The sequence below is a fragment of the Phascolarctos cinereus genome, unplaced genomic scaffold, assembly GCF_003287225.1.
Source record: "Phascolarctos cinereus isolate Bilbo 61053 unplaced genomic scaffold, phaCin_HiC Scaffold_9;HRSCAF=440, whole genome shotgun sequence".
NCBI lineage: Eukaryota > Metazoa > Chordata > Mammalia > Diprotodontia > Phascolarctidae > Phascolarctos > Phascolarctos cinereus.
In genome coordinates this window covers 221,665,379-221,684,753 of record NW_027556402.1, presented here as the reverse complement: position 1 = coordinate 221,684,753, position 19,375 = coordinate 221,665,379, and the positions used below count along the sequence as shown (strand labels likewise).

General features: G+C 37.8%; 1 protein-coding gene across 2 annotated transcripts in view; it reads right to left on the bottom strand.

Annotated features, from left to right (window-relative positions):
* Positions 1-19,375, bottom strand: part of GAS2 (growth arrest specific 2) — a 160,519-nt gene that overhangs the window by 115,870 nt on the left and 25,274 nt on the right. For both annotated transcript variants that reach the window (XM_021001994.2, XM_021001995.2), the window contains one exon: positions 5,616-5,737. In XM_021001994.2, the coding sequence (XP_020857653.1) occupies positions 5,616-5,737 (122 nt within the window). The remainder of the gene's footprint in view (positions 1-5,615; positions 5,738-19,375) is intronic.

The following is a 19,375-nucleotide window of genomic DNA, read 5'->3' as shown; positions in this document are numbered from 1 at the left end:
ATGTTTATTGACTGATGAGTTCATGCTGTGTTTTGGGAAGGAGAAGGCAGAACATACAGAAGAAAGAGGATAAAGAAAAAGAGGAGGAGGAGGAGGAGGAAAAGAAGGAGGAAGTGGAGGAGAAAGAAGAGGAAGAGGAGGCATTTGAATGGTAGATGGACTTTCATCCTGAGAAAAGGACAAGTGATCTGGTGCTACGATGTGTCAGAAGCAGGACATGAGCAGAAGTCTTCATGACTCCAAAGCTGACCTCCCATCCTCTATGTTATGCTGCCTCTTATTTTAAAATCACAAGGAATTATATCATTAAGGGCCAAAGAAACTTAAAATGGCACTATGAGGCTCGGGTGAAGGAAATACCAATGTTTAACCTTGGAAAGACAAGATTTGGAGAAGATATGATAGAAATCTCCAAATATCCAATGGATTATCACATAAGAAAGGGATTCATCTTGTTCTGCTTGGATCCAGAAGGAAGAACTAGGAGCAGTGAGGTAAAGAGAGGCAGAATTAGGCTTGATGCAAGCAAAATTTCTGTAACAAGACTATCCAAAGGGAAATGAGATGTCTCTGGAGTTAGTGAATTTGCTCACATTTGTGCTAGTAAATGATTAACAACTGACTCTCAAAAAAAATTTTTTGCATGACACACTTTTACCTTTAATCTGTATTAGTAACATTTTCACCATCATTTTCTTAACTCTAGAAATCAACAACACAATAAATCAAGCCCTGATTTGTAGCATTTGCTAATTTTCAAGGTATAAATGTTAAAATGAAAATATAACAATCAGCTTTCCTGAACTGGTATGAGCCAGGCTCCGGAAAACCCCTGGTTCTCCCTCTTTTTAAACAAAAGCTTGATGACCACTTCTTAAAGATGTTATAGAAAAGATTCTTGCTCACGTTTGTCATGGATCAGATAGCATCTGAGGTGCTAGATCAACTGTGAGATTCTGTGATTCTGTTAAATCTCATTATGCTCCAAGCACTATATTTTAGTCTCAGGTGGTCTCAGCACTTAGCACAGTACCTGACACATATTAGGTGCTTAACAAATATTTGTTGACTGACTTACTGAGGTGCATTTGTATGAAAAGTCACACTACGGCCTAGAGAGTGTTAAGGATTATAGTATAAAGGTTCAGGTGAGGAAAGAAAGTGAGGATTCTTGATTTTTTATCCCCATATCACTAGAACCTAACCAAAGGAGTAAAAGTGTATAAAATAATGCATGCAGATTAAACAGAATATTAAATGTGCAGCTGGAATATCTACTAACATATTTCATTAGAATTCATTTTCAGATCTCAAAAGTTTTTAATCCATCCTAAGCACACACAAGCCTTCTATATTCTGAGCATGCTTCACTATTTTGTAGACTTGTCAGAGAAAGTAAAATTAGGCTGCCAGAATAAGGAGGTGAAATTGAAGTCTCCAGATGAAAACCATGATAGACATTCAGTGATATGAATCACTAAGATGGTATCACACTTGGTGAGATTCGCGTGTGTGCGTGCACAAGCGTGTGTGTGTGTGTGTGTGTGTGTGTGTGTGTGTGTGTGTGTAAGGAGCTCTACTAAGCAGTCAAATAGTCACCTCACTAGATCCATACCCACAGTGATAAAAGCCTCTTAGGCTACCCATAATAACCTCTAAGCCTTGATGGAACAAATTTGACAAACTAGGGCACAAAGAGGAAAGGACGGTGGTCTATGTCCCTGAGAAGTAACTAGCAATTTCATCCCATTTACTCTAAGTTTTAGTGTTTCAATTCAGTTTAGTGGTAGCTCCTTGTAGGCAGAGGCATATCTGGCTTTTTTTCTCAGAGTCCCCAGAGCCTATTAAATTGCCTTACATAGAATAAGTTAATTTACTCCATGTAAGGCACTATGATATAGTAATAGAGTAACAAATATATAGTAATAAATACTTATTGGGCCATCCTAACCATATGAATAATGTGATCACTCCACTTGAGTTTACTCATAATAGTAGCTCAAGCTGGCCAGGTCAGATGACCTAGATATGCCCATGTCCTATTTTGTATCTGGACAGAAGAGTAAGAACTAAGATTCAGCTAGGTGGCCCAGTGGATAGAGTGTTGGAATTGGAGTCAGGAAAATTTCAGTTCCAATCCTGACTCAGATATTTACTTGCTGTGTGACCTTGGGTAAGTCACTTAACCTCTGTCTTCCTCAGTTTTCTCAACTGTAAAATTGGGTTGATAATAACACCTACTCCATACAGTTGTTATAAAGATCAGACTAAATCAGGAGATAACATATGCAGAGTGCTTTACATACTTTAAAGTGCTATATAGACACTCATTATTATTGTTACAAAGGGCCACGGGTTCCAGGAGAAGCACTGTGATTTATCACTGGTAATTTCTCTTCCTATGAGAATTTTCTCAAAAAATTGAAAAGGATAAGAAACTAGTCTCATTTTCATTGTATCATAATGCACCTCTTTGAGTAAACATAGTTAGCATTAATCTGAAAGATGTAAGCATAAAGAAATATGATAGAGTAGATCATCCTAATGAAAGTAATTCTAACTAAGATCTAGCTTGTCTTTAAGCAATATAGTTCGGACAAAAGGTCAGAGATTTAGAACTTGAAGGAACTTCCAAGGTCATCTAGTCCAATAGCCTCATTTTACAGATGAGAAAACTGAGGTCTATAGAGATGGAGTGACTTGCCCAGGGTTACATAGTTACTACTTAGTGGGGCCAGAATTCTAACTTCACATACAAGGCTCTTTCAGGAAGATTAATAGCTCTGTGGTTATATTCATTCAAATGTTTATCCTATAAAAACAAGTTTGGCTTTTACAGTGTTAACAGACAAGACGTTCTAGAAAAAGTCACTCAAAGTTTTTTTTTTAACTTAAAGTCATCACCAATTTTTGAGAAAAGGTGCTACTTAAAGTTTTCCCCTGTTAATTCTACTCTATTTTTACCTGACCTTAGCTTATCCTGAGATTCTCCTAATTACATTTCAACTTCCCTTCACCTCTCTCACTGCCTCCTTATATTGAGCTTCATTTCAGCTAATGTGCTCATGTTATGCTTGCATCACTCATTCCATGTTGACCTCTCGATTCTTTTGAAAAGAAAAAAAATAGGAGAGATGTTATCTGCAATGGGGAAGGATCTAAAGAGGTCCGAACACCTGAGATGCTGCTCAGGAAGCCACGTGTCAGCCATGTAGCACAAACTGACACAGACAAGTTAGCCAGGACATCATGAGGATGCTCTAAGAAGACTCGGGCCATTGCTGAAGCTCTTACATAAAGTCCCTGGCACCAAGAACTATGTTCTCTTATCAGAAGGTAGGGACGAGGAGAGAAATCCAGGCCATTGGGAAGGACATCAGGAAAGGATAAATGACTCTGAAACAATACACAATGACAAAGCATTTTTTAGAAAATATATCCCTATGACTACTCACTGCTGATCTACATGTAGTCTAGATGAGGAATATACTAAGTAAAGAGACACTTGTTTTTGGTAATTTGGTCTTGCTTATACTTTAAAACAAGGGCTCAACACATAAAATGATTGCTGATTTTGTCAAGGAGCCTAGGCCTCCACCCAGCATGGTAAGGTTCTGTATGATTGATAAATATCACAGTATCCAGTGGCCAGCCTTCTGGGGATGGAGGCCCTCCACACTTAGTGAGTCCGGTCCTCAATGGCAGACACATAGTCCATTCCCAAGCCACATTCAAAGCTGTTCCAGCTTGGCAGCAACTGCCAGAGCTAAGATTATATTGGCAAAGCCTTTGGAAAAGCTTCATGATTCAACATGAAATTGCAGCTGCAAGATTGTTTAAAGTATTTCTAGGACCTCCTCAGGCAGCCCACTGAAGGATAAACTGTCAAGGCATAAGAATAACTTTGATTTTGGTTGAGATCTACCTGGGATTTCATATAGTCTTAGCAAGAGGACTAAGGCACTGGGGAGGTTGGATTACCATATAGTAACAAAGGGAGGGCACATGTCAGAGGAAGGGTTTGAGCTCAGGTCAGCCTGCCTTCAAGGCTGGCTATTTACTAGACCATGACACCTGTCAGATTGGACTTAGCAAGTTTTAATACAATAAATACTCAGAAAAACAAACAAACATGATTTTACACACCTAAAAAAAAAGCAACCAGCCACTACTCTGCAACATCATGTATTCTATGTGAATTCTCACACTTCTTTTGTTTAAAATAGAAGTCAGACATTTAACTGCTTGTAAGTTTTTCCTTCTCTCTTAATGAAGAGTGGAACCAGAGGAAGAACATTGGATGTGAAGTCAGAGGAGCTGAGTTCGAGTGGTGGCTTTGCCACTTCTTATCTATGTTAGCTTGGAAAATTCACATGAGCTCTCTGTCTGTTTCCTCTGCTGCAAAATGAAAGGATTGAATTAGATGGCCTTTTCCAGCCCTAAATCTATGCCCCTGAAAGTTCCTTTCAGGAAGGATTTCTACAAAATAACACATCACATCCTTTTTATTTAAATTTATGTTGAATACGGTTTACAAGCATGGTTGAATTAGTTCTTAAATTTTCTCATTAATTTATGTATAGAGAGGAAAATAATAACTAGCAACTGTCTGGAGAAAAAGAAGGAGAGCTCAAAGATATGGCAGGAGTGGTGGTGGTAAATAGAGCACCCCAGTAGTAGTCAGGAAGACCTGAGTTTCATCCTTCAGACACTAGCTATGTGGGTCTAGTCAAGTCACTTAAATTCCCTTTCCTCATCTATGAAAAAGAAATAAAATCACCTCCCTGAGAGGGTTGGTGGAAGGGTAAAATGCATCATATATGCAAAGTGTTTGCAAATCTTACAGCGCTATTATAAAGTTGCAGTGTTACTCGAGTTAATACTTTAGTTGAATTGATGCTATGGGAGAGGCTGAGGCTGGTGGGTCTCTGTAGGTAGGAAGTTCTGAGCCACAAGAGAGTAAGCAGACTGGACATCTGCACTAAGTCCAGCATCATTATTGTGTATAATGGGGAATAGGGGCCAGAAGGTGGCCTTTTAGGAGGAATGAACAGAGTCAGGTCAAAAACAGAACAGGTTAGTGTTCTTATGTTGGTCAGTAATCAGTTCAGGCCTTAAGTAGTCCCTGGAGTTTTACCCTGAGTAAGATAGAGAGATCCAATCTTAAAAAGAAAACAAAACAAAAAACTACCCCTAATTTAGCATTGTTTCCTTCAGTCACTGTGGTATGCTAGAAAATAAAGGTCTGGTAGACAAATCTTGCTCCCAAATTTTGAATCACAGACTGATGATAGAAGTTATCAATCAGCTCCTTTGCTAATTGCTATTTCAGACTCAAATCAGTTGCCACCCACCTCAGTCAGATCCTTCTATCTACAGTAATTAGCCTTACCAAAGGGACTGTAAAAGCAGAGTGGAATTAAAAACATACATTGCCTAATTAAGACCCAGATCAGCCTTCCAAGAAATGTTGTGATTTCTCATTGAATGAGATCTTGATTCATCTGGGAACAACAAAAATTCCCAGAATTCAGCTGGGTCTCATATTGATCCAGGCTGCCCACTAACAGTGCACAGTAAACAAACAAACAAAAAACTATTCTGGCAGTCTTTACCTTAACTGGCTTATTGGCATCAGTGTTGTCTCTGAATTTCTCTTGTACAGTTTCTGCAAGTTGACAGAGCAAGGCACCATTATCCAGTTTCTCCATAAATGTTTCTGCCGTTATCTCATTACCTGTAAGAAACAAAAAGAAAGGAAGGGAAATAAGGGCAGGAGAGTAGGTTTCAAGCTGGAAAGGATGTTTGAGATCATCTATTCTGCCCAATTCATTTTACAGAAGAGAAACAGAGGTCTACAGAGTTGTCATGGCTTGCTTGTCCGAGGTCTTCTAGGTGATAAACAGCAGTACCAGAATTTGAACCTCTGACTCTGAATCCAGCACTCTTCTGAGCACTGATTCTGCTGCTCCTAAACAACAGAGCTATGCAAACATGACTATCAGAATCATGAGAAACGCCACACTTCATGCGAGAGCAAAATTACTCCTTCATGCCAAAAAAAAATTATTAGATTTATGTTCTTGTTGGACAGCATGAATAGCCCCTTAAATGAAAGTCTATTCTTTCCCCAGTGTAGTTCTAATGCATAGCATGTTTGTTTTACACAAGCTTTTGTTATTGGCATCCTTCAAAGTGTGGAAAGATAATCAGAGTCATTATTTGATCATAGTCAAAGGTGATGAAAACCAGTAAGTTAAGTTATTAAGAACCGTTTTACCAGTGATGGTATAATTCAGTCGCATTGACTATTCACTCTAGTCCAAACAAACATGGTGGTCTGCACTTCTAGTCTCTGCTCCTGGAGCCAGGATGGAAAGCTGGTAGATTGTTTGAGCTCAAGAGCTCTGATCTGCCATGGGCTAAGCCCATGATGGGCCTACACTTAGTTCAGCACTAATACTATTAGCTCCTAGGAGCAGTCAGACATTAGGCTGCCTAAGGAAGAGTGAACTGACCAGGAGAAGGAAATGGATTAGGTCAAAGCATCTATATGGATCAGTAGTGTGCTTGGGGTCTGTGAGCAGCTGGCTAGTACCTAGACTCTCAGCCTCAGTTCTCTCACCTATAAAATAGGGATAATACCTGTAGTCCATACTTCACAGAGTTGTTGTGAGGCTGAAATGAGACCATATGTGGAAAGAGATTTACAAAGTACAACTTAAATTTTAAAATACCACACAAATTTTAGTTACCATTATTATTATCATATCTAGAATTGGTAGGCCACCATAATGTAGGACAAAGCCATACCTAGAAAGACAAGACATAAAAGTGTTTGGAATTTACTTTTATCAAAGAGTTACGGAGAATCACAGAACATCAGAGTTTGAGGGGACTCTAAGTCTTCTACTTCAATCAATATCTGATTAAAAGTTATATCTTAGGACATGGAATTTTAACATATTTTGGTCATGGAGTCCTTTGGCAGTTTGGTGAAACAATGCAGAAAATACAAAATAAACCAATTATAGTTATCAATTAAAAAAAAACCCAAAAAAACAAGGTCACAGACCCCAAGTTGAGCATCTTTGTTTTATGATATACCCCAAAAAGCACTTTTTCAGCCTTCACTTTAAGACTTCCAGCGAGAGAGAATCCATGACTTCCCAAGGCAGCCCATTCCACTTTGTGATCATTCTAATCACTGGGAAGATTATGCTTTCTGCTACTATTTTAAAGGCTTCCTGTGCCATGTATTAACTGTCAAAATACAGTCTTGTGGCAGACTCAGTTTGCCTTATTTTATTTCCCAGTCATCTGATATTAACAATCATCTCTTATTCTAGAAACTTTTAACATCTCCACCTCTTTCAATACTTCTATCAAGCAAGTTATCAGGTCCTATTTAGTTTTTCTTCAAAATATTCTGTGCTATCTTTCTATTTTCATTGACATTCCTATAGCATAAAACCCTCTTGATTCACGTATGGATTTAAGGCGTTCCTTCCTTCTGTTTTTCTTCCTTTTTACAGAACATTGTTAAATTAATTCTCTAAAATACCATTTCCACCATGCTGCCTCCTTCCTTAAAAACCATCAGTGACTCTTCATTTCTCATGGGTAAACATCAAGTTCTTCAGCCTGGTGTACCATCTGGAGCCTTTCCAATATTTCTTCCACTGCTCCATAGCATGTACCCTCCACTTCCTGTAAGGCCACTGTCCTCACTCTTTCTCTCTAAAATGCCTAGTTTGGTCCTGTCACCATGCATTGAATATTTCCCCCTACTTGGGATGCCCTCCCACATCATTAAAGCCAAGCTGGAACCCTATTTATTCCATACAGCCTTTGCCATTCATTTGAGGTTCTTACAACTGTGATGATATCTTCAATGCCTCACTTTCCCTCACCTCCCGTATACATATTCAATCAGTTGCTAAATCTTATCATTTATAGTTCCACATCTCTTACATCTACTCACTTCTCATAAAGCCACCACCCTAGCTTAGGTCCTAATCACCCCTCACCTGAACTCTTTGTCTCAGGTCTTTTTTCCATTACAGTTCATGTTCCACACAGCTGATAAAGTTATTTTCCTAAAGCACATATCTGATCATATTCTTCCCCTATTCAATAAACTCCTGTGACTCCCTATTGAGTCTAGGATGAAATATTATTTCACCTTCATCTTTTGTTTTAATTTATATTATGTATAAGTTTTATAATATGCATAATTGTAAACAAGGACCAATTTAAATAAGTAAATATATACTTCTACTTCTTCTTCTTCTTCTTCTTCTTCTTCTTCTTCTTCTTCTTCTTCTTCTCCTCCTCCTCCCCTCTTCCTCCTCTTCCTCTTCCTTCTCCTCCTCCTCCTCCCCTCTTCTTCCTCCCCCTCTTCCTCCTCTTCCTCTTCCTCCTCCTCCTTCTCTTTACTGATATGATAGCAGAAGATTTTAGAACTTTAGAGACCACCAGTCTAAGGTACAGAAATGTTAACATAGACATGTCTATGGTCAGATTGATTGGGTCAGAACCTAGATTTTCCTAAAACCAAGGCTAGCCTTCTACTCCAGAGACTGAACTGCCTTATGCACATTCTAGACAATTATAAATGCTTTTGTATGAATATATTCATTAAAAAAATTAATGGGGAAAAAGATAGTTAAGTTAGGTCCCCAAAATAAGTGAAATATTTTAGAAACTTCAGGACAACCTTGCTACCTTATTCCCAACAAGATGTAGCTATCTTTAATTCATAAGCTAATTTTTAGCAAATGAGAACAAGAATCAACCTGCTGAAACCTTCAAGGAGTAGATGCCCGACTGAAACAACAGACTGGGTAGTTTGGTTAAAATGAGATTCACTAAATCTGAGACATTTGGGCTGCATAAAAAAACTCCCCAAACCAACATCTGTTTGATGTGAGATGTTTTTTTTGGGGGGGTGATGTTGAACTTGGGAAATGGGAATCATTTTTATGCTTCATTTTCTCCACAAGATAGTTCACATTTTAGCCCCTCATGAGTATAATGACTTCTGCAGGTGGCCAGACATCAGTAGCTATGAGTGCTCACCACAGAGGTATCTAAGCAGACCTGCCATTACTTCAGAATATATGCAGTACAACTGGAGCCAGAAATGAAAGTAATAGCTTCAAGATACCAAAAAAAAAGTCAGCTAGCAATTTTTATGCCTTATTCTCCAGACTGGCCTATACTTTCTCATGCTAATAAGGAAAGTATTTTCCATTTTGTTTTTCTGACTCATGCCAACAGGTATTTTATATGTGTGTATGTATATATACATATGAACACACACAGATGTATATAACACATATATATATGTAAATGTGTGTGTATGTGTATATATACATATTACATGATAATATATTTTATATATATGTATATATATTTTATACACACACACACACACACACACATACACACACACACACATAATGGCAGAGTGGCCATTTCAATCAATTCTGTTTAAGTTTCTAGGCCAGTAATAACATCTCACTGTAGGGATTTCTGTTGCTACCCAGAAAAAGCAATTTGTCAAATTTATCATTGATGCAAAAATGTTCTCACCAATTACTATTCAACCATATTGCTCAAGCATTTTAAAGATTCCAGTGATAAAAAACAAGATGAATCCAATATATAAAACATACATGGAAACATCTTATGTACAAAATATCAATCTTTCTTTGCCAAAAATTATTCTAATTAAAACCAACATTCATTATGAATTTACTCCAAAGCCATAATTAGTACTTTTTGTATGTTATATCACAGCATTTTTCTTCATGCCGATTTTTATGAATGCTTGAAGAATGAGTTTACATTGAACATCTGTCTCTAATGAAAAATATATTAGGTGTCAGCTTTCAATTCTATGTATTTTATAGCTTTAAAAGGTGGGATTTCTTTGCTAAAACAGACACCCTGACACATTTTGTAGTTGAAATGCACTGACTGAAATAAATGTTCAGAAGCTAAGAAAAAAATCAGTATTTATATATGTATATATATACATACATATATATATATATATATATATATATATTGATATATGTATATAGTATCTGCATTTATATCTACACATACACACATCAAGGGTGGTGCTGACGCTCATGGGGTAAAATCCTACACCATGTGAAAGATTTTCCCTACTGCCATTTTTTTGACTGGGGTAGGTGTGAGGGGGGTGACTAGACATGAAATCAGAGTTCTGGAGTACAGACCTCCAGCAGATACCAACATCTTTATTACCCAGGAGATGAATTGGTTGACTGATCAATTAATTAAAGCCATTATCTCCAACCTCCCCCCCCTCCAGTGATTGAAGGCTTTGGCCTTCTGATTATTCCTCAAGCCATCTTTAATAGCTTGTTGTTTACAAAACAGAAACAAAGACTGGGACAAATCTGATTCAGTGTTGTTGCTGGAAAATGCTCCCTAATTTGTCAGAGCACATAGATGGGAAATCAATGTGTCCCTGAATTCTATTTTTTAATTTTTTTAGATGAGGCAGCTAGGTGGTGCTTGCTAGCTATGTCATTTAACCTCTATCTGCCTCAGTTTCTCAACTGTAAAACGAAGATGATAATAGCACCTACCTCACAGGGCTGCAGTGAGGATCAAATGAAATAATATTTGTGAAGCATCTGGAACATAGTGGGCAATTAAGAAATATGTATTTCCTTTTTTTTAAATAGCTTTCCTGGCCTGTATCCAAATTTTAATCCTTCCCAAAGTAATCATTTGCCATCACATGGACACAGATGACACATCACCATATATTTCAGAATGGTAATCTCCCATTCAATTTAATAAGCTAACTAAATAATTAATTTTGAAACATCGAGGAAAAAATGAAACAGGCTTTTCCCTCAGTCTATATTTGTTTGGTTGCCTCAACAAAATACACACAGAAATGTCAAAACAAAATATTTTCAAAGTAAATGCAAAGTAATTTCATAGCTGGGTGGGGGAGGGAGGAAAGGGTTACTGAGAAAACCTGCTATTGGTGGTAGCATTTAAACTGAAGTGTGGAAAGGTATTTTGAAACCAATTTTAAAGGCAGCTAAGTGGTACAGTGGTTAGACCTTTGAGCCTGTAGTCAAGAAGACTTGACTTTAAATCCTGTCTTAGATACTTATTAGCTGTGTGAACCTTGGTCAAGTCACTTAACCTTTATTTATGTGTTAGAGGGGAATAATGGTACCTACTTCCCCTGAGTTATTGTGATGGCCAAATGAGACCATGTTTGTAAAGCCTTTAGCACCGTGCCTGATGTTGTAGTAGCAGTTCAGTTGTTTCCTATTCTTTGTGACCCCATCTGGGGTTTTCTTGGCAAAGATACTGGAGTTATTTGTCATTTCCTTCTCCAGCTCATTTTATAGATGAAGAAACTGAGGCAAACAGAGGTTAAGTGACTTCCCAGGATCATAGAGCTAGTAAGTGTCTGGGACAGGATTTGAACTCAGGTCTTTCTGACACTAGGCCTGGTGTTCTAGCCACTGCATCCCCAGCTGCCTTCATAGGAATGGATAAGAATACTTGTTCATTCCTGTGAAGAAATAGCACATGCTCCATGGGCTTGCCCCATTATGAAAAAAAAAAGTTCATTTAACATTCAAGACAGGTAGAATTCCTATCAATCAACTGATCAGTACTTCATCTAAGTCGTTAAAGAAAAATGCTTGGACCCATGTTGATCCGATGACATGGAATTTGAACTCATGAAGATGAATCTTTCTGACTTCAAGCCTGGAATTCTATTCACTGTGCCACCTAGCTGCCCCACCTGACATAGTAGGCACTAAATAAAGGCTGGCTACTACTATTATTGTTATCATTATCATTTTTATTTTTATATGGGATAGAAAGAAAGAATGTCACCCATTTTACATTAGTATGTAGGACAGAACCATTGATTCCATAACCCAAACTATATGTCCTCAGGCTGATTTTCTGTAGTGTTCTTGCCAGAGTAAAAACTTAGCTGCCTAATAGGATCACAGACTTAAGGCAGGAAGGAACCTTAGAGGTCATCTAAACCTCATTTCACAGAGGGGGAAAATGAGGCATAGAGAAATCACTTGATTTGCCTAAGGTCAGCCAGATAGTGAATATCTGAAGTGCAATCTGACCCTAGGTTTTCATGGCTCCAAGCCCAATTCCTATCCACTCCATCATGGTGTCTCTCTTCTTCACAGGAGGTGAACCTAAACATCTAAATAGGGTTTATACCAAGCCTCTGAAGATGGCAGCCAGGCATATTTTGGCATTGAGGTATGAGCTCATTTATTAGGGAAGAATGGAGGGTTGTGGAAAAAGGCTGTTTGACCAGTGCTTTTGAGGGGGTGTACAAACTTCTCTCTCAAAGGATAAAAGAACAAAATGTGGTTCAACTGCTCATCTGAACTCATATCCTCCCCACATCAGAATAGTACCAGGGTGAAATTTTGAGAGTGCAAAAGCAGGAGACTATTCGTCAGCCCCAGAAATATTAAATATTTCTTTGTGTTGATATGGCCAACAGGTCAATTCCACTTGTGATTCACAGATTTCAGCTTGGTGTTTCTATTGGCAATAAAAAATAAAGGCTTTTCTTTAAACTCTTGAAATCCACTTAAGATGACATGTTTCCTAAGGAAATTTTATTGAGTATGTAAAGAACATTAGAAGTTTGAAGCCCAAGGAGCTGGGGAAGAGGCAATTAATAGCTTGAAATGATAGAGAAGGAATAAGCAAAACTCTGAAAACTCATTCAGATACCCATTATATTTGACCATATCAACAAAAAAAGACATTTAGTATTTTAAGAACTAAACTTAGAACAATTGAAATTCCTTCTTTGGTTGGGGTCAGGGCAGAGATGATGGTTTAGACAGGATTTTATCAATGTAGTGAACAATCCTCTGTGAATACAGATAAATGACTTGTCTGAAGCTTATAATTTTACAGCATTATCTAGGATAATTGGAAGCTACAATTGAAAGCTATTTTCCTAGGATTACCCAGCTAAGGTCTCATAAGCAGACTTGAATTCTGGTCTTCTGAAGATGTGGAACAGAGTTAAGGAAAAGTATTATATAAAATATCATTATCTATTTTCATTCAGAGAATATGCCTTTTCTATTATTTGTAGTACGTTATATATGTATGTTATGTTATATATGTATGTATATTATCTCATTTTTTCCTTGTGTATATGAGAGAGGAGGTTTATATCAGCTTTGTATGTCTTAGAATTTGAGATTTTCAAGAAGCCAGGACCCATATTTTTAAAGTAACCTCTATAATGCTTTCGAAGATCCTGGTGCCAAGATAACAGATCCTAAAACTGCATTATTTTGAGTGAACTCTGTTTTCTTAAGACTGTTTTGATGCTGTACAGACAACAGGTACTCAATTTGTATTAACTAATGGGATAGAGATTGGACCTGTGATTTCATTGATATGGGGAACTCTTTCTAGTATTGCAGGCAGGACACTTCTTTGCAACATACACAGTCTTAGAGATTCACCTAGAACATTGAATGGTTAAGTGACTTGCCCAGGGTCACACTGCCAATGTGTGTCAAGGTCAAACATGAATCTAAGAGTTCCTGGTTCCAAGGTCAGCTGTATGTCCTCTATGTCATGCTGCATGTCATTAATTAGTGATAATTATGAATAATTATATTTTCAATATAACAAGGGAAAAGGAAAAATCCAGGTTGTTATTTAAAGGAATCACAAATTTAGTGAGCTGTGTTCTTACAGGGCCTGTTTTTCTAACACATTTGTGAGTGTGAGTACGTGTGTGTGTGTGTGTGTGTGTGTGTGTGTGTGTGTGTATAAAACAACATTCTAGCTAGTGTATATCTGTTTTCTAAAATCTTTTAGTACCCAGCAAATTAGTAGAATGTAGCTCTATAAATACTGGCAAGATAACATGAGATAAAGAGTTAAGAATTTGGATTCAGAAGGTCTGGGCTCTAAACCTAGTTCTGAATATTATTTATTAGCTACATGATACTTTTGGAAAGTCAAATCATCGTCTTTTTTTCCATCCTTCTCTTCCTCCTCTTCCTCCTCCTCATCATCACTGACATACAGCCTTCTAAAGTTAACAAAGCACAACATCTCATCAGTCTTCTCAACAACACTGTCAGGTAGGTGTTAGCATTATCTCCTTTCTACAGGTGAAAAAAACTGAGACTTGGAGTTGTGAGATGACTTGCCTAGAGTCACACATCTAGTGGGTGTTAGAGGTTTAATCTGAATCCAACACTTGTCTAACTCCAAGTCCAATACTCCTTATGTCTCACTAAGTCTCTCTGAGTTGAACTTTCCTCATCTATAAAGTGGGGTTAACCCATGGAGCCATTATGAGATTCAAAAGCAGTAACAGAGAAGAGGTACTTAGTAAAGGTACTTCCAAGCACTATAGAAAAGTTGTTATTGTTGTTGTTGTTGTTGTGCGGGACCAATAGCTTAGTGACCTAATAGATACAAGCTCCTGAGGCTGCCAATATACCAAAAATGCTCTGGGAAAGTTATCAGTTATTATTGTTTTCAACCTTTACTACAAGAGGCTGATATTTAAGAAACTCTTTGATGTGTTGAAAGTCCTTAATAGAACAGTTAAGCAATAAGCTATTAAAACCAAAAGTTTCAGCAATGTTTGTTGCTCTTGTGCAGTGCCTTTTCAGTTGGGTCTGATTCTTCTTGACTCCATTTGGGGTTCTCTTGTCAGAGATCCTGGAGTGGTTTGCCATTTCCTTCTCCAGCTCATTTTACAAATGAGGAAACTGAAGCAAACAGGGTCAAGGTCTTGCTTTAAATAAGTGTCTGAGGCCAGATTTGAACTCTGGAAAAGGAGTCTTCTTAGGCCCAGCACTCTATCTACTGCATCAATCACCTCGCTGCCTTTCAACAACATAATTTTATGAATTTGTTGAACATCAGTAGGTAACGAGCAATTGACAGGTCAACACTGCCTTACAGCCTGTACTCTAGAATTAAAGCATGAAAGTAAAGTTTTTAAAATAATGCTTTATGTTTCTCAAGGCATACTAGAAAACAAAGATATGCATATTCAAACTGTAATAAACCAATGGATCTATGACCCAATCAATGCATTGGTTTTCTCCAAAAATGTAGATGGCAGCCTAATCGCTCCTGTCCTGCCCCATCCTCTGAGATTCTCCCTCATCTCCTCCCATAAGTGCTCCACAGAGAGCCCAGCCAACATGTTGAGGGCCTTCCTTCCTTTCTCTTGACATTAATGAGAATGCCAGTGGCTCATGGGCTATCCATCAGTTGTTCACTATTCTTGCCACATAACCAGTACACTTTCTTTTTTCTCATATTCTTTCTTTTATATTCATGTACAGACTCACATGCACATTATATGAGAGATTCCTATTACTTTTTTGCTTTCACTTCTGGAATTTTAAGTGAAATTTTTATGTAAAACCATCATAAAATATCAGTATGCAATGAGATTGAGGACAAGAAGAACTATGCGTGTCACAGCAGTATCTTAATAGCCATTTGTCTTTCTTTATTAGAAAGCAAACTCCTTGACTGTGAGGAGTATGTTCCATCTGTAAGAACCCTAGTTAAATGCCATGAACATATGAGTCACTGGTAAATATTAGAGGAAGATGATTTACAATCTGATCTCACCATAAACTACACTCAGTCTGCTACTCTTTAGAAGAAAAATGCTCAGGCCAAAATGGTGGGCCAATCAAATGAGATTGCATTTGTCACTACTAAATCTGAAGTCCTACCCACGGTTTTAAAAAAAAATTAACTATCTACATAATGGATTAAAGGAGGGTTGTATAGGCCAGTGGTATCAAAGACACAGACCATGGACCACATGCAGCCCACAACACTCCTGAATGTGGCCTGAATCAGATTAAAATGTAGCTCCTATCTGATTTTAATGTGTTGACATATTAATAAAAAAAGAAACACATAAACACATGTGTTTTTTTAAGTCAAAATGTGGCGCATGGCGATCCTTACGTTTGGTTTAGCAGCCACTGTTTCTATTTGAGGTTGATACCACTGCTCTAGGCAAAAGTTTGTGTAAAAAATGATTTGAGGTTTTGATGGACTATACACTCAATGAGAAATGATAGTGTGACTTGATTGTCCAAAAAAAATAAATCTTTTATTAGAAGCATAGCATCTAGAAGGAGGGAGATGACAGATCACCCACCATCTTTTCCCCTTGCCAGGTCACATTTAGACTCAAACTAATCTGTTATCTCATCAATTCCAGACTCCTGTTAATGTTTGCCTGCCTGACTCTTATCCATGTAAGCTCAAAAGTGTCACCTTCTAAGGTCCACCCAATGTGCTGGAGGCTATCCTGACATCACAAGGCTACCAAAGGAGCTCTCTGATTGTTCAGCTGCCATCTCTCATTCTTGCCACCTGATCAGCCCATCTCCTCTTCTTATACTATCGTTCTTTGCTTTGATATTCTTTGCTCCTATTCTCTGACATTCCACAGTGTTTCTATGTTACATCCCACTTGCATCTGCCATGTGACTTTCCATTTCTCTCTGTGTGATAGTCATCACTAGTTCTTTAAAAGCACTAGAGCTCCACCTCTAGCAAGCAGATGGCCACATCGGTAAAATTTTAATATTAAAAAGATGGGTATGGAAGCTAGTGACTTTATGAGAAATCAAGACATTTTAAAACAAAACCAAAAGAATAAAAAAAATGGAAGACAATGTGAAATATTTCATTGGAAAAACAACTGACCTGAAAAATAGATCTAGGAGAGATAACTTAAAAATTATTGGACTATCTGAAAGCCATGATCAAAAAAAGAGCCTAGACATCATCTTTCAAGAAATTATCAAGGAAAATGGCCCTGATATTCTAGAACCAGAGGAAAATAGAAATGAAAGAATCCACTGATCCTCCTGAAAGAGATCCCCAAAGGAAAATTCCTAGGAATATTGTAGCCAAATTCTAGAGTTCCCAGGTCAAGGAGAAAATATTGCAAGCAGCTAGACAGAAACAATTCAAGTATTGTGGAAATACAATCAGGCTAACACAAGATTTAGCAGCTTCTACATTAAGGGACCACAAGGCTTGGAATATAATATTCCAGAGGTCAAAGGAGATAGGATTACAGCCAAGAATCACCTACCCAGCAAAACTGAATATAATCCTTCAGGGGAAAAAATCCTTCAGGGCACATTCAGTGAAATAGAGGACTTTCAAGCATTCTTGATGAAAAGACCATAGATGAATAGATAATTTGACTTTCAAATACAAGACTCAAGAGAAGCATGAAGAGGTAAACAGGAAAGAGAAATCTTTAGGGACTTATTAAGATTGAACTGTTTACATTCCTATGTGGAAAGATGATATTTGTAACTAATGAGACTTTTGTTAGTATTAGGGTAGTTGGAGGGAAAAATTAGATAGATAGATAGATAGATAGATAGATAGATAGATAGAGCACAGGGTGAGTTGATGATGAAGAGGTGACATCTGGAGAATAAAATTAAGGGGTGAGAGAGGATTATATGGGGAGAAGGAGAAAGGGAGAGGTAGAATGGGGTAAATTATCTCACATTAAACAGACAAGAAAAGGCTTTTACAGTGGAGGGGAAGTGGGGGAAGGTGAGAGGGAATGAGTGAATATTATTCTCATTGGATTTGGCTTAAGAAGGGAATACCATACATATTCAGTTGGGTGTGGAAATCTATCTTATCCCACAGGAAAATAGGGGGGAGGAAGGGGACAAGGGGGGGGAATGATAAAGGAGAGGGCAGATTGGCAGAGGGGGTAATCAGAAGCAAAAACCCTTCTGAGGAGGGCCAGGGTCAAAAGAGAGAATAGAATAAACACAGGGGGTAGGATAGGATGAAGAGAAACATAGTTAGTTTTCCACAACAGGGCTATTTTGGAAGTGTTTTGCATTACTATACATGCATAACCTGTATCAAGTTGCTTGCCTTCTCAATAAGGGTAGGCGGGGAGAGAGGAAGGGAGAAAATTTGGAATCCAAAGTTTTAAAAACAAATGTTAAAAATTATTTTCACATGTAACAGGCAATGGGATATAGAAATCTATCCTGCCCTACAGGAAAATAAAAGGGGATAAAAGAAAGGGGGGAGAAAGAAAGGAGGCCAGATTAGGGGAAGGGGTATTCAGAATGCATGCCATCTTGGGGTGGGGGAGGGTTAGGTGGGGAGAAAATTTGGAACTCAAAATCTAATGGAAGTGAATGTTAAAAACTAAAAATAAATTAATAAGAAAAAATGGGCCTTTGTATGGGAAGTTTGCTGTTAGTAAATAAGCTTTGCAAATTGCTAACATGGAGACTTTTCTGTAGGTTTCACATTTTAGTAGGACAAAATTGTTAAGGTAGAGAGTTAAAATGGCCGGGCAATTTTTTCAAAACTTGAAAGATGACACAGCTTCCTGACAAGTGATTAATGTATGTTGTTTGTGCACATCAAAGATTACTCTCCCTTATTATGTAAAACATCAAGGGATTCAAGATGAAAGTTTTAACCTAACCTAAGAACAGAAATTTCAGAGTTAATAGTCCAATACATTGCCATGAAAAATACCATTTGCAGGGCAGACAGGAAACAGGTCAGCCAGATTGGAGATGCCATTAGTCTATTAATTATCTTTGCATTATTAATAAAAAATAAGATAATAAAATCAGAATGCCTTGTAAAAATTGATAAGGCAGATGACATTCAGGAAAGAATGAACAGGATGGTGGAGAGGACCATACCATACAAAGAACTGGTTGAAAGAAGAATTGGGCATCTTTGATCTCAAGAAGAGGAGACTTAGGTGGGGGCACAGTAGAGGCATGAAGGGCTATCATTTTCTGCTTGGCCCTAGAGGACAACACCAAGAAAAACAGGTGGAATTTGAGGAGAGGTAGAATTTGTCTTGACATAAAGGAAAAAAATTTCTTTAACAGTTAGAACCATCCAAAAAAAAAAAAACCCAAAGGGGCAGCTAGGTGGCACAGTGGATGGAGCACTGGCCCTGGATTCAGGAGGACCTGAGTTCAGATTCGGCCTCAGACACATAACACTTATTAGCTGTGTGACCCTGGGCAAGTCACTTGACCCGATTGCCTAACCAAAAAAAAAAAAAAACAGTTAGAACCATCCAAAGGTAGAATTAGCTGCCTCAGCGGTAATGGGTTTGATTGTTTGATCATTGCTTGATCTCAAGCAGTGGCAAGATAAGCAATGTATAGGTCTGTCACAGAAGGGATTCCAGTCTGGATAAGGGCTGTACTAGATGGCTTCTGTAGTCTCTTCTAACTCAGCATTTTCCAAGATGCCTGTTTCCTTTAAA